General features: G+C 43.5%; 1 protein-coding gene across 2 annotated transcripts in view; it reads right to left on the bottom strand.

Annotated features, from left to right (window-relative positions):
- Positions 1 to 15,264, bottom strand: part of Creb5 (cAMP responsive element binding protein 5) — a 388,897-nt gene that overhangs the window by 121,047 nt on the left and 252,586 nt on the right. Inside the window, exon 1 of one of the 2 annotated variants that reach the window (XM_005377471.2) lies at positions 3,852 to 3,903. The exons of the other annotated variant lie outside the window; for it this stretch is intronic. Within the exon in view, the coding sequence (XP_005377528.1) occupies positions 3,852 to 3,898 (47 nt within the window). The 5' untranslated portion in view covers positions 3,899 to 3,903. Of the gene's footprint in view, positions 1 to 3,851; positions 3,904 to 15,264 lie in introns of those variants that run through there. 2 annotated transcript variants of the gene reach the window in all.

Raw genomic sequence — 15,264 nt, 5'->3', positions numbered from 1 at the left:
CATTACCTCTAGTGCTCGCCACACCTCTGCAAAGTAGGCCTGGCTATTCTTATTTTACAGAGAAAATAAAAACTGGCACAGGGAGGTTCAGTGGTTTGCCATAGTCATCAGAATTAGATAGCAGAAGAGTGATCTAAACACAGGCCTACTTGACTCCAAAGGCCATGTTTTTTTGTTTTGTTTTGTTTTGTTTTGTTTTGTTTTGTTTTGTTTTCAGAAGACCCACAGTGCTTCTCTGATTAGCAGCTGTCTGCCTCTCCAAAGTCCCCTCTCTTCTTGTCACAGGTATGTCCAACAAGGGAAACATGGGAGGACAGACAGGAAGAACACCGTGACTACGCTTAGCCATGGAGGACTGGCATTGCTCTGCTCTGTGCCCAGCAGACAAAGAGGCAGGACCTGTGTCTCTTCTGCTATGTCACCAAAGCTCTCTCCTTCACCTGTTAACAGTGACATATGGAAGGCAAAGCCATTACTGAGGGAATGGAAACACGGACAGTGACACCAACATTTCCCACCTGGCTGGCTGGGGACTCTCATAGATGGGTTAATCTGTTAGCCTTTTTGTTTACCATGTCACAGTGGTGGTGGGATGTTTGTCTTGGATGATGGTAAGATGTAGAACAGACTGGCAATTCTGACCCTGAGCTTTCACATCAATGAAGACACACACACACACACACACACACACACACACACACACAAATGAGTACAAACAAAACTGGGAAAAGTTGAATGGATAGATGGATTTTGCCAGTGACCACGCCTTGGTTGTGGTATAGTTTTACAAAATGTTACCACTGGGGTGACTGGGTAATGGGTATATGGAATCTCTCTGAATTACTTCTTCAACTGCATATGAATCTATGATATCTGAATAAAATTTTCAATTAAAGATAATCAAAACAAAACCTGGCAAACAAAATGAAATAGTCATCTATCAGTGGAATGAATGGTTTTTGCCTCTAGGGTACCCTGAGTAGCCATGATGAGTCAAGACAATAAAAGTGCCACCTACTGTCATACCTGGCATGCAAGGAGCAGAGCAGAGCCTGGCCAGCACTCCTCACCCTCCTCTCTGTCAGTCACAAGCAGGGCATTTCTGATTATGGATGAGTAACTTGCAGCCAAGAAACGTACATTGCAATGCTCTAAAAAAGCAACCATGCTCTTTTATTCCTGAAGAGTCCCAAGTACACAGTTGGCACCCACAAAACTGTACACAACGACTAAGAACTTTTAGCCTGGGTTTTGTTTCAGCTCAGAAAATTTCTACCCCCAGATCAGCAATTACAGTCTTTCCCTATGCAAAATTAAACAGACTCCATAGATAGATAAATATATGTTTTATAATAAGGCTCCTATCCCAGATACAAAAATATATTCTTTATAAAAAGACCACTATTTTGGAATTTGACTGAGGAACAGAAGTATTGCCTGGGAAAATTATAGTCAGTTTTGTCTTTCCTGATCTTTAAAAGTTTTAGTATTCAGTTTACAGTCTCATTTAAAAACTTGACACCTGCTTCTTAGGGGTTGAACACTTGGCTAGCAGGTATGAGGCCTTGGGTTCACCAAAAACAAGCAAACATAAAGAAGCCAACAACCAAAAACAATGTTTAGTTTTGTGTTAAAATTATACTAACATCAAACTGTGATGCACTCTTTTGGAGGAATATATTCATTATAAATACTGCTTCATACCATATAAGCAACAAAGCCACAAACATGACTCTTGTTCTTAGTACCATTTTATGAATGTGAATCAATGTGTGACCTCTTTGGGAAGTTTACTAGCCCGGTAAACTCTCCCTTGTCTCCTCTGATGCTCTGTGACAGACTCACCTCAGTAACTGTATCTCAGTGAAGTCTCCTCACAGGTAGCATTTGAAAACTAAGAATTTCACCACATACAGCATCTTCACGCCACAAAGTAAAAACAAACAAACAATATAACCTTTGAAGTAGGCAAAAATAACCCCTCTTCACCCTTCTCCATTCAAATCTTTTAATTCATCTTGAATTTAAAATGTATCTTTGTTTGTTTGTTTGTTTTTGGACAAGCTATGCCAAATACATCTTAGCAAAATTTTTGGAAAGCATGCAGATACAGAAGCAGATCTTTTGCGCTAGAAGGGACTTCCAAGATCAGGTAAGGCTGGTTCCATGTAGAGCGGAGGGGTTTATTGCCCACCTTGTCATCTCCTTCATTTTATAATGCACCCCAATAGCTTAAGTAATATGTTCAAGGTCAAGCTCAGGATTAGCACTCTGGCCTTTCCCCACTGCCGCAGCTTGCTGTTTCCTTCAAAAAGTGCTTCTCCCCCACCCCTCCCCACCTACCTAGCCTAGAAAGGAGGGAGGGGAGAAGACACATAAAAAGTTATGATTAATTACATCCAATACCTGCATTAAATGAAAAACATTAACACCTTTGGGGGATGTGCCCCAGGCCGCAGTAGTCAGGGCATGTTGGACTTGCTTTCTCCTTATAAAGGTTTTGGTTTACAGCTAATAATGCTAGGTTATTTCAAAAAGTATACAGCCCAGGCCATGCATCACAGTACTAAATCTATTTTATGAAATGAAAACGTGGCAATAATTGTCAAAACACAAAAGTCTCTCTCCAGGAGATCCTTAAAGCACTAGGAACACAAGCATTTGCCCCGTTTCTGCGTATTTAGTGTTAATTCCTTACTCTCAAATACTAATTAGGTGTTCCCAAGACAAATCAATCAATTGGCTTTAACCATCCCTCCCATTAACCTAGCATGTTATCTTGAAATTAATCAAGCACACAAAAGTCTTCGAGATAGCAGTGCATTCAGCTCATTGTCAAGTGGAACATCAGAAAGTTAAACATCTCAAGCAAACGCACAACGGCTGTTAACCTTAGCTGAAATAATAGGTGAGAGACTGTCACTGCTTTTGAGGATCACTGTGCATTACTCTAAAAACCTATGCAGTAAATTCTTAATAATACACAGGACGGCACAATCACGAACTCTTCATCCTCAGCACAACACATCCAATAGCTTGCCAGTCACTCACCGGTCACTAGTTCCACTAAACCCCCACTCATCCACCATCACTGCAACCTTTTATGAAAAAGACAACCGTTTTGAGCTATTTAAAAAATGAGTGTGAGAGACAGAGAGAATCGTGGCAGAAAATAATACACAGCTGTGATAATATCATGTTTTTTAAAAATACCATAATATAGTTTTACTTTTAAAAATAAAAGATAAAAAAGGGCGTCTGTGAATGATTAGAGATTGCAGTCTGAAGCCAGTTACAGTCACTGCAATTGATAATAAACTGAAAACCCCTTGAGAGCAGGTAAATGCTTTGCAACCCTGACCCCCAGGCTCTCACATTACTTAACTACCCTGCGGTTCTTGCATTACATCACCATTCAAACGATTGGTCCCTGCATTTTAACTCTCTCCCTGTCTCCTCCGATTAGGAGCGACACCGCAGCAAAGAAACTTTGCCGGGAGTTTGTGCTTTCTCGCCTTGCCTTTTATTTGTGGGCTTTTTGCTCCTGTGGCTGTGGTTTGCTTGGCTTTTAAAAATTTTTTTTGCTCAGCGCAGCCTTTGCTCAACTCATTCAGTCTCTGTACTGGAACAAAAAAACTCGGATTAAAGTGAAAAGAAATGCCTCTTCGGGACAAGAAGAGGAGCGGAGGGGCTCGGGAAAGAGAAGGAAGAGGAGAAACAAAGAAGGCAGAAAGGCGAGAAAGGGGAGAAAAAGAAGAGGAGGAGGAGGAGGATGAAGCCTCAGGAACAGCAAGCAGTAGGGGCAAAAATTCTCTAAAATTGAGAAAAAGAAAATAAAATTAAAAACAAACCTCATGGACATCACTGAGGCTGAATTCCCTCCTGAGGTGCAGAACATGAGAGCTCTGGAATGAGTGTGTGTAGAATTTGAGCCAAAGCTTAACTAGCTTGAGTGAGTCATATCCTTCCCATTTGATTCCAGGCCAAACGATGATGTAATGCGCTGGCCCTTCTTTAGCGCCTAGCTCTGGCTCTCTCCCTCCAGCTTGCTCGCTCTCTCTCTTTCTCTTGGGCTCGCCCTCCTCCTCCTTCTCCTTTTTAGCTCAGTGCTGGTGAAGTCACCATTTAAATCTGGCAGAACTGAAGCAAAAACTTCAATGTAACCAAAACAGCCCCAGGCCGAGTTCCAGACTCAGGGAGCCTTCATGGTGCGATTGCCCTTAGAAACGGGTAAACAGAGGAGGAAACAGTGCCGCCTCAGGATGGCCTGACAGCTGCCATCAGAGAGCTCAGAGGAGGACCAGGGGGTCTGCAGCCGGGGGTTTGCAAGGTTCTGATAGAAAAGAAACTTTTTTTTTTTTAAAAGTATCCGTGCATTTGGAGAAAGGGAAATAACAATGAAGACGCATGTCCGGGTGGGAAGGCAGGGTGTGAGAGAGAACAGGTTGGAAAGATGGAGCGCTAAGCGCCAACTCAAGTTACCAGCCCAGGCGGGCTTCAATTCAGTACCAGGTGACAGGGTTTCCATTGCCCAGGGCCCTTTTTTCCTGGAGCTGAATGGGATTTTCTGTTGCTAGATGCCAACCACCTACCCTCCACAGACTTCTCCCATCTGACCTCCCTGTCAGCAAGGGCAAAACCACTTCTGGTCCAAACGTGTGCCAGTGTCTGGAGCCATCAAGGACTGGGAAATCACAGCCACGTTTCTGCTGGCCCGTGCTGGTGGCTCTTTGACGTGCTGAAGGATTCCTCAGCACCGGGAATACAACCTTGCCTTTCTGAGACCAGCACTCTACCTTCAGGTGACCTGTCCAAAAAGGTGCAGTTTCCTCCCTTCCAGAATGAAAGATGGGCTACCCTCTCCTTAGCTTGCTGCAGGGGTGCCTGGTGAGGTGGGGCAGGCTGTGATTTTATAGAGGATGCAGGGAGAACAAATAGTGTGTGTGTCTCTTTTTTAATTACAGAGGGAGGAAAAACAGCCTGGGGGTGGGGGGGGAGTCAAACATTATCCTTCACAAATGACAGTGAAGCCCTTTTAATTGTTGAATTCTACTCCTCACTTCACACTTCCATACCCAGGGCTCTCTACTGGCCCAGGGATGGCCCAGATACTTCGAGGCTTTGTTACCACGGTTTTTAACCCTATCTTCTCATATTTTTCTATTTTGCCTTACCCTTCATGCTTCCTGCAAAAAAAGAAAAAAAATAAAGTAATGTTTGAAAATGGGAACTTCACGAGGATTTTTTTTTTATACCACAAAAGCAGAAGAAAGGCACAAGGCTCAATTTTTTTCTTCTTTTGCAAACATGATCACAGCTTTTGCTCCAGTTTATTGCTCCTAATTGTTTTTGTGGCCAGTAAATCAGGTGATAAACATTTTCCCCGTGTGTTACAAAGCAGAAGAGATCTTGACTTCTCAACTCTGGTTTTGCGCAAATCTCTCAGTTATCAAAAGTATCTTCGGGTCGGGGGTGGTCAGGGCTGTTAATCTGAATCCCTTGGAATTTAAATCACAGCTTCAGGGACTATCACTGTACTCAGGATGAAGAGTTAAACAACAAGAGTGGCCCGAGAGTCTGCCTGACCCCTGAGGTTGGGCTGGGAAGAGCTTTCTCCAGCAGACTGCCCTCTGGCACGACATCCTCAATTGACTGGATGCCACAGTGGCTCCCGGTGACACCTTTATCAAGGCAGCAGCTCTGAATTAGAGGTGATCAGCCATAATTACAGCTGGCGCCACTGAAGCCCGTGGCCTGACAGCGGCAAATGTGGTTGTTATAAAGTTTGGTCCACCATGTCAGTGGCCTGTATAACTCATTTACGTCTGACTTGCCAAGCGGCCATTGATTTTTCTCCTGCAGCAGGGAATAAATAAAACAACAGTTTCAATAGCTCCTCTAATCCTTTACACTTTGAGGCAAGTTGACAAGATTTTGTATAAATGGCTCTCTCCCTCATCAAAGGACCGTGGATCATGTGGGCTGGTACAAAGCTAAGGATTTTCATTTTCCCTGTTTCGTCCTCTACAATTACAGCACCTTATCCAACTTTTCATATTTCAGTGTTTCCTTTTGTCATTATTTAGGCATATCAAAATAAGAATGCGATGGATCTTTCCGAATTTATATCTTCCTGTAACTCAATGGCAAAAGGCTCTCTCTAAGATTTTCTTGTACCACCTCACAAGGGCCAGCTTAAGTTGCTAAGTAAAAGGTCCCTGCTGCTGTTTATTGAAGTTAGCAAAAGGGGTCCTGGGCTGTGGGCAGAGATTATGTCAGTGTAGCTTTCCTGGGCCTTCCTTGGAAGGCCGCGGAGGACGTGACAGCTTTGGCTGACAAGCCAGGCACAGACCTCTCAGGAGGAGCACCAGACCCACTGCTCCTGCCAGGGGGAGAAGAGGCTAAGAGGTGCAGAGCGGGTGAGTGTGCCACTGAGCAGGGGTCAGAGGTCCAGTGTCTTCAGTGCTTCTAGAACCCAAACTCCAAGCACAGGGAGCTGCCTGGTTATACCTGACAGTGATGCCGTTAAGCCGTCAAAGTGCCAGAACACACCGACATCCCCATAAAACTTCTTCAGCGTGTTGGCAAGTATTGACATAAACTTCAGAGTTCAAAGGGGCCTGAATATTTACATTTGCGCTTAATTGTTGGAGCAGAAGTAACCCCCCTGCCACTCCCAAATCAGGCATTTTCTCTACTTGCTAGGTGCTCCCCCACCCCAACTTGAAAAGAATCCTTGCTTTCCCATTTCCCTTCCTGTGAGCAGCTAATGATAGAGAATATCCTGTCCCTGAAAGGAAATTCTCCCACCCCCTCCCCGGCCCCTCTACTCTGGTCCTCTGAAGAAGAGGTGCTTTGTAGATAGGAGTTTATACAATGCTGTGGTCCCAGAAGTACCCCCTGGCCAGCAGGCTGGGCCTCCAGATTAGCTGGCTTGTTCAGGAATGCTTGCAACGCCCTGCTCGGCAGGGCTGTCATCCTTGGGGAGAGGGTGGTGGTAGCGTGTGCAGCTGTTCCGTGTAACTCACTCCGCTCCTGATGACACATTCGGCTCCAAAGAAGTGGAAACCTCTGAGATTTGAGCTCGAGGTTCAGAACACTTTTGGACTCTCTCCAAAACAACCCGACAGAAAAGGCACAACTGGAATTCAGAGACTGAGGGGTTCCACAGTGAATGTGAGCGAGTGAGTGGATTTTCTGCGGGCCTGGGTGAATTTCTGAACTCTGATACATTGTGGAAGACACAGCTGATATGAGAAACAATAAAGATCCTTCCTCGAAAGAGCTGGGGTTTTTTTTAGATTTGCATTTATTCTCCCGAAGCAAAAGCATATCATCTACTTGCAGACATTGGTTTAAAAATTTAACCCATGATTCCCAACCGTCTCAGGGGAGCTTGAGGGGCCAGATAATTTCAGAGTTAAATAAGCTGTAATGACTATCACATGTACCAGCCATAAACCTAGTATTAAAAATTATTCAGAAAAAAGTGGCATCTCTTCCTTTTTTAATTTACAATAACCATCCAGGTGGTTTTCTAAAGCTTCCTTTGCAAATTGCTTCCAGGGAACCTTCCGGTCACAAACCACTGCACACCCACATGGTGTCATTCAGCATTCCCTTCTACTTGGGTGTCCCATGTTTTCACAGTGGATAGAGGCTGAGGGGCTGTCTGCAGTGTGCACCCTAAACCATGTGCAGGCAGGATTAGCTGGCTTAGGAAAATCATTGGGCCTGTAAAAGTCAGCTCCAGACACACCCAGGGAGATAGTAAGGGAGTTGTCTGTCTTTGATTACTCCTGTCTGTACCTACTGCATCTCCTACACCCAACCCTGCCACCAAGTACCCTGATTGGCCTTTCCTGTGTCCAGATCTGTTTCTAATGCACTGAAGAGGAAATACTGAATGAATCTCAGTAAAAGGAATGAATCCCCAATGATGCAGGGGTCAGGAAGTCTTGAGGGGGCAGGACCAGGAGATGACGAGAGTCTCTTCATCAGCCCTAAAACACCATCAGTTCTGCACACTCATAGTTGCTTTGTAAATTTTTCTAACTTCTACTCCATCCTTAAAATATATGTGTCACTGTATCATTTGAACCTATCCCAGCATCTGAAAGGCACTTAATAAGTATCTGTTGAATAAATGAATGAGTGAATGAATGACTATACTCTGTAGCTCAGGAGTTATCTTACTCATGACCTTCTGGATGGACCACCAGGTTGAGGTAGGAGTGTGCATTCTGTCCCAGCAACAAGCCAGTTATGGAAAGCACCTGTTCCCGTGCTGCTGTTCTTAGCTTCTCCAGGGCTGAGGCTGCTTCTCCATCTCAGCATCCTGAGCTCTTCTCAGGTACTTGGCTCACTTGGACTAGGTTCTTGGGACCTATGACTAGTGGCATAAGACTACTCAGTCTTCCCTGCATATGTGCCCTCCTGAAAGTTCTTGTTCCCCTTTGCATTTTTGCTCACACCTTTTCTGGACATTCCTGAAGACCTAGAGCACCTAGAATGATAAGCAGCTCCCAGGAAGTTCGCTGATTGGCCTTCTCCATCTGGCACTGTCCCTTTCTCCCTGGAAGCCTTTCCTTTCCTCTTACTCTCCTCATCTTGGGTCCACATGGCAGTGATGTCAAAGCGGGTACTCTGAGGTGTACATCAGAGGGGCAGCACTAGACTGCTGCCACCAAGTTCCTACATGAGTGGTCCAGGGGAACCGAAACAAGGCGAGAGGAAGCTAAGTCTTCCTGCTGGTGCTGCTGGCATGGCTCCCAGGCACCCTAAGGAAACTGCCACCAGGACCTACTCACGCCAAATTAATAGTGATACCAGTCTTGACTAAAGAGTCCCTGGGACCCAGGGTTAGGGCTACGGGAAGAACTGGAAATATGGTTGAGGACAGATAGTCCTAGCTTTTGCAGGTAGAAATTATAGAGAATCAGAGCCTGACAATGATGCCAGACTGTGCAAAATTCACATTTTCATGCCAAGATGTGGCATAGTAGCTGACCAGTACTGACTTGCAGTAATGATACCTGGGTGAGACGGGCAGCTGATAAAGCAAGAGAAAAAGGCCTCTATAGAGCCTCGGTGGGGCACCTGTGAGGGAAGTGATTTACCAGTTGCCCCCTTTCCACTGCAGTCAAGTGGGTCAGCCTGAACTGATGCAAGTGAGGAGGCCAAGATACAAAATTCAAGGAGGTGATCACTCTAGGGGCAGGTTGGCCATTGCTCAGCTCTGAACACAGCTGAGCCCTAGGGCTTCATGATCTCCCCCATAGCCCAGGCCTCGGTCAGCAATGACTTAGTGCCCTCTGTGTATGCATGAGTATCAACAGGCTCAGTACAGTAATATCAAGGCATTCTGACCAGTTGAAAGGAGGTGATGTCTACCACAACCTGGACTCTGTCTTGGAAATGTGAGATCAATCTTTACTTTTTCCTCAATTCCCTTATCCTTTTGACTTTTATTCTATTTTCCACTGTATCTGTTGTTTGTGAGGAACATTAACATTATTGCCTTCTCTGTCCTTTCTGTGAGAACTTGTGGAAAGCAGCAGAGACATATCTGTGATGTGATCACAGCCACCACGAGCTGAGATTAGAACTAAAATCATCTGACATCGAGTCAGGGATGCAAACGACACCTAACATGCATCCAGGAATAAGCCCCTTTTGTAGTGCAGGTACAGCCTGTCACTTGGGTTGAGCTGTGTGTCCAGAAGGGAGCAATGTCACTGGCCCAGCAAGTAAACTGGGTAACGAATAAGGAAAGAGGACTTATAACCTTCATGACTGTGATCAGGGAAATTTTCCAAGGGAGGAGCTTTGTAGAAAGACGTAAAGGAATAGAATATTTTATGGCATAACAGCAAAATAAGAAATGCAAGACTGGGGATGTGACTCAGTAGTAGGGTGCTTTCCTACCATGTAGGAGGCCCTGGGTTCCCCCTCCGTGTGTGCAAGAATGAACACACACACACACACACACACACACACACACACACAGAGTAAGAAATATAGGTTATTTCTCTGCTTCTCTCAAATGATAAATTGGCCTCACACTGCCCATCTAGTCTTGGTTACTTTCCCTAAACACCCTGAAATGTCACTGGGGACATACTGTGACCTGATGGTATAATTTGACACCTCTAGCTCTCCTAGTCCCCTAAGCTACTGGTTCCAAAGTTTCCTCTTTCTGGGTGCGTCTCCTTATTTGACATGGAGGCAAATGCATGCATGCCAGAACCTGACCATCATTTGCTAACAGTTTTTGTCCAGAATAGCACTCTGTGGGGACTTTCAAAAGTAGTGGGAAAAAAAAAAAAAAACTAGTGAAAAAAAAATCCCTTAACACACTATAAATTCAGAACACCAGGGTATCTTCTTTCTGAGTGGCTTCCCTAAATCCCCCGCCCCACCATCACCATCAAAAAAATTGCAATTGCAAATAATGGCCTTCCAAAAGAGATTACAGTCTTCTCTTGGTACCAGCAAGGGATTGGTCACAGGGCCCCATAGATACCAAAATCAGGTAAAGTGGTGTAGCATTTGCGTATAACCTACACACATCAGTGTACCAGACATACTTGTCTGAATGATTCAATCCCTAAGATATACTCTGCTGGCTGTTTTTAAACATTTTTATATGACCAAAAAAAAAAAAAAATCCACAAAATTTGAATGGGTTTAGTAGGTATTAGAAATAAAAAGGAAGGCTTAAACTGTGGAACTGTCTTTGTGGTTTCATTTCTTTTCACGGAGATTCCAGCTGTAGGATTCTATTTAATAACTGACCTTGCCTTATGCCGAGGAGGGAAGTCCACCAGCACTGATTCATTAAGAGTGTTTCTACAAGAAGAATTAGCCCTCCAATACTTCTGCCTGGAGGGGATGGGGAGAAATTTTTTTGAAACCCTAAACACAAAGCTCTTGGGCTTTCTAAATGAAATTATCTATGTTTTTATTAACTGAGCCCCTGAGTTAAAAAGTTGGTTTTGATAAGGGCGAATGAATGAAAGAAAAAACTGCTGACATAATATTTTGGTTTCCAAACCCACTTCCACATTCTGCTGTCCCTCTCAGGCCTGTACATGACTGTGGTTTCTCTATTTACACCAGAAGCCTAGATCGAAAGGTGCAGTTAATCCTGCCTTGTGCTGAAATTTGCCTCAAAACTTTGCAGAAAACGACCGTAGTGACTCCTTTTTCTGCACTAGTGTGTAGTTCTGTCTTTCCAGGGGTGTAGCACTGTGTGATTCAGAGATAATTTGGTTTTTCCCTCTCTGTTTCTATGATAAGGATAAAGGTATTATGATATCCAAAGCATTTCTTTAGCTTTGTGGGTAAAATGTCTTACATTTCTTATTTCTCACATATTGAAAAATTCCTCTGGTATTAACAGAAATAACAAGAAAAATGAAATCTGGGCATCATCTGGCCCAGTGCCAGTTTCCAATTCCTTTCCCTTTTCTTTTTGAGATGGGGCCTCCTTGTGTTATCCAGGTTGGCCTCAAACGTGTAGATTCAAGAGATCCCCTGCTTCAACCTCCTAGGGAGTTGGGACTATGGGCACACCACTTTGCCAACTCCAATTCCTTTCTTTTAACACCCATGCAAAGTGAAAGGCACGCTTTTAAACTGATGTTAGCACATAGCTTTCTGGAGCAACATGAGCCCCCGAAAATCTAAGGAAATCTCAACCATGGATCTTAGAACGGATTGGGTGTTTAAGTCAGTGATAGATCATACATTTAGCAGGAGCAAGGCCCTATGTTTGAATCACAGGATCATCATAGACAACTGTGCAGGACACTGTCACTATATTAAACTGCAGCTTTTTTCAGGTAAATGAGAACAGGTATACAGGGATGAATCTCAATACCTTAAAAGCTGAACCCCAGCTGGCGCCCAGACCAGCAGATATAGGCTTTTACTCTAGCTCAGTAGTTCTCAGATTCTGTGTGCCTGAGACTGTCTGGGGAACAGAGTAAAATGTAGATGTCCAGGTATCTTCTCTGAAACTATATAAGCAAAGACAGGGTCCAAGAACATTTTAAAGCAAAACTTCCCAAACATTTTGTTGCTAATGCTCTATAGAGCACACTACAAGGAAATTCTATGTGATTATTTTAAGGTCATAGAGATTTTACAAATAAAGGCTGTAGCTGGGTGCAGTGGCATACACTTCTAGCTCCAGCTACTCAAGAGGTTGAGGCAGGCAGATCTCTTAAGTGAAGGAATTTGAGATCAGCCTAGACAACAAGTGTAGCAAGACGTTGTCTCTAAAAACTAAAAATTAAAACAAAATAGGGGCTGGGACTAGAGCTCAGAGATAAAACACCTGCTTAGCAAGATGCACAAGGCCTTGAGTTTGATCCCCAGCACCACATTTTAAAAGGACATTTTAGGGGCTGGGGATTTAGCTCAGAGGCAAAAGCGCCTGCCTGGCAAGAGCAAGGTCGTGAGTTCAGTTCTCGGTACTGGAGAAAAACCAAAAAAACAAACAAACAAAAAAAAAAAATAGAAGGACATTTTATAAATAAATGAATCAAATGAGCAAAATAAATGCAAATATATGTGTATTTTCCTCATTGTTCAGACTCTACAAAAGCTGGGACTTTCCTTCTCCTCCTCCTGTTTCTTAAAGTAAAATATCTACAGAGATCTGTTCTAAAATGAACAAAGCTCTGCGAATTGGCTATAGTAGTTTTTCCAAAACAGGATGCCTACTGTGGATGGAAAGAAAACATGCATGTTCACAGTAACATAACACCCATCTACATGGATTATAGAATTGTGGTCTCCAGGACCCCTGATAAGATTAGAGTTTCCTGACCTGTGGCTAGTTTTGCAAGGCATTTCTTCTCTGTTTAATATCAATGCTTCCAGATGTTTATTTTGCACTATTCCTAGTCTGCTAAAGTGACAGTCACAGAGAGGCTGGTGAGGCGAGGGCAAGGGAGAAATCGTGTAATGTGTAACAGAGAAATCCCTGGTGATGTAGTCAACCACACTTTTGGCACAAGTTGGTTATTTTCTTGAACTTTAGCAGAATGCTGGTTATGGTTCTGGGTCTTAATGAAAGTCACAGAGATCTGTACAGAGTTCTTTCTTTCTCCAGGGTCCTTTACCCATCACTTTGCCCAAAGAATGTTTGTGTTAATCAGCTTTCTGTCACTGTGACAAAATACCCAATATAAACAACTTAAAGGAGGAGAGGTTTATTTTGGATCATGGTCTCAGAGGTCTCAGTCTATGGTCTTCTGGTATGGCATGAGACAAAGCAGAATCAATGGTGGCAGGAGCATGTGGGAAGGTGGCTGCTCACGTCCTAGCAGCTGGGAGAAGCAGAGAAAGGGAAGAAGAAGCTAAGGACAACAAATATTCTCCCCGGACACATTGCCGGGGACCCAGTCCCTTCATCTCAGCCCCATTTCCTAAGTTTCTATCACTTCCCAATATCCAATGAATTTTGAACCCATCAATGCATGAACACATTGATGAGGCCCAAGCCCTCATGATTCAACCCCTTCCCAAAGCCCCATCTCCGAACATTGTTGTAATGAGGACAAAACCTCCAGCACATGAACCACATGGGGGACATTCCAGATCTGAGCTACAACAATGTTAAAAACATTTTTCAAAATTCTTTCATTATTAACTTTTCCAAGTGCCACAACCCTGGAGAGGAGAAAGTGTCAGTCTCGCCACATCCACAAACAAGAATGACCTATGAAAGGGAATGAGGATCACAACCTGTGAGTCATCAAGGGCTGCAGCCATTGCTAAGTGGGGACTAAGTGTCTGAATTACAATGATCCTCCTTGTATAATTTCTGTTTGACCAACTCTTTGTCATATCAATATTGTTATATCAGGGAACCACAGAAACAGTGACTGAAGCAGACACCACACACAGAAGTCCAGGGAACAGACACAACAGACATGCTTGATAGGTGCTGAATGTCGGAGAAATTAATAATAACAACACAATAGTTCATGAGTACATAAGAGGAAAGAGGTGTGCAGGGAGAACTTGGGTAATAACATTCTAAGAGGGAAAGGGCAGTGGGAGATTCTAAGAAAAGCAAAGCAGTCTGTCAAGATTTAGTTACTATCCTTGTAGCCAAGGTCCACCAAGCCCCTTTCCTTCTGACACATGAAGGTTTTGACAATCTCCTTACATGGAGAAGCCTTGCAATGACAGAAGGAGCATGCCTCTGAGATTTGAAGAATAAAGAGCTATTGATGACTATTGATGACACCAATGTCTGAATGAAATCATTTTGAGGTAGCAATCTTATTCATTAAAGTTCTGGGTACTGTCCCTAGTTGAGAGACTGAGGCAAGAGGATTGAAAGTTCAAGGTTAGCCTGGGCAACTTAGCAAGACCTTGACTCAAAAAAAACAAAAAAAAAAAGAAAAAAGAAAAAAAGAAAAAAAAAAGCCTGAGGTACTTTCAGAAATACCAAGAAATAGAAAATTGCATTTTTCCACTTTGTGAGCAAATTCCTTGGTGTAGAACAATTTTGCAATATTAGGTGACATTGTACCTAGAAGGCCCTTTAACTCACTATGGGGCTGCTCCATCTTACTTAATCAAAGTTCTGGTATTTTAACGAAGGCTTTTTGGTGTTATCCTGATCTGACCCAAACCTCAGCAAAATGAAGGTCATTCTTTTTCTCTCTCACTTTCCCTTTCACTACCTCTCTCTCTGCTTCCTGACACCCCTTTGTTATTAACTGGTTTCTAGTCATCTCACAAAAGATTTTACCTAACAGTAGCAAATCTGCCCCACTATATGCACTGAGAACTCAAGGAAACCCAGTTATGTGGCTATATGCTGGTATTAGAGACATCATAGCAGAAGATGGTGGCAGGGAGTCTTTTGGTGTGAGGATGCTTCTGAGTTCTTGGGTCTACATTTCAGAGACACAATAGAAGACAAAAACAAGGCCTCCAATGGATGAAAGGGGAAAATAAGTACAGAGACATGCAAGTAAATAATTTTAGGTAATTCTACAAAGAAAGTAAAATCAGATGATGAGCAGGAGCTCAGAGAGTAGTACAATATTTTAGAGACAGTATTCAGTGCAGAGTTCAAAGAGATGACATTTTACGGAGAACTGCATGTGAGGAGGAGAGAGAGCAGATGAGAAACAGGGTAGGCAGACTGCAGAATGAGGACTCAGTTGAACGGGCATGAAGTAGTGTGAATGCTGTATGCATGCAAAGAGGGAGGGTCAGGAGCAAAGAAGGGAG

The sequence above is a fragment of the Chinchilla lanigera genome, unplaced genomic scaffold, assembly GCF_000276665.1.
Source record: "Chinchilla lanigera isolate Chin_1 unplaced genomic scaffold, ChiLan1.0 scaffold00009, whole genome shotgun sequence".
Lineage (NCBI taxonomy): Eukaryota > Metazoa > Chordata > Mammalia > Rodentia > Chinchillidae > Chinchilla > Chinchilla lanigera.
The sequence above is the reverse complement of the archived record's forward strand: the minus strand, read 5'-3'. Positions and strand labels throughout refer to the sequence as shown.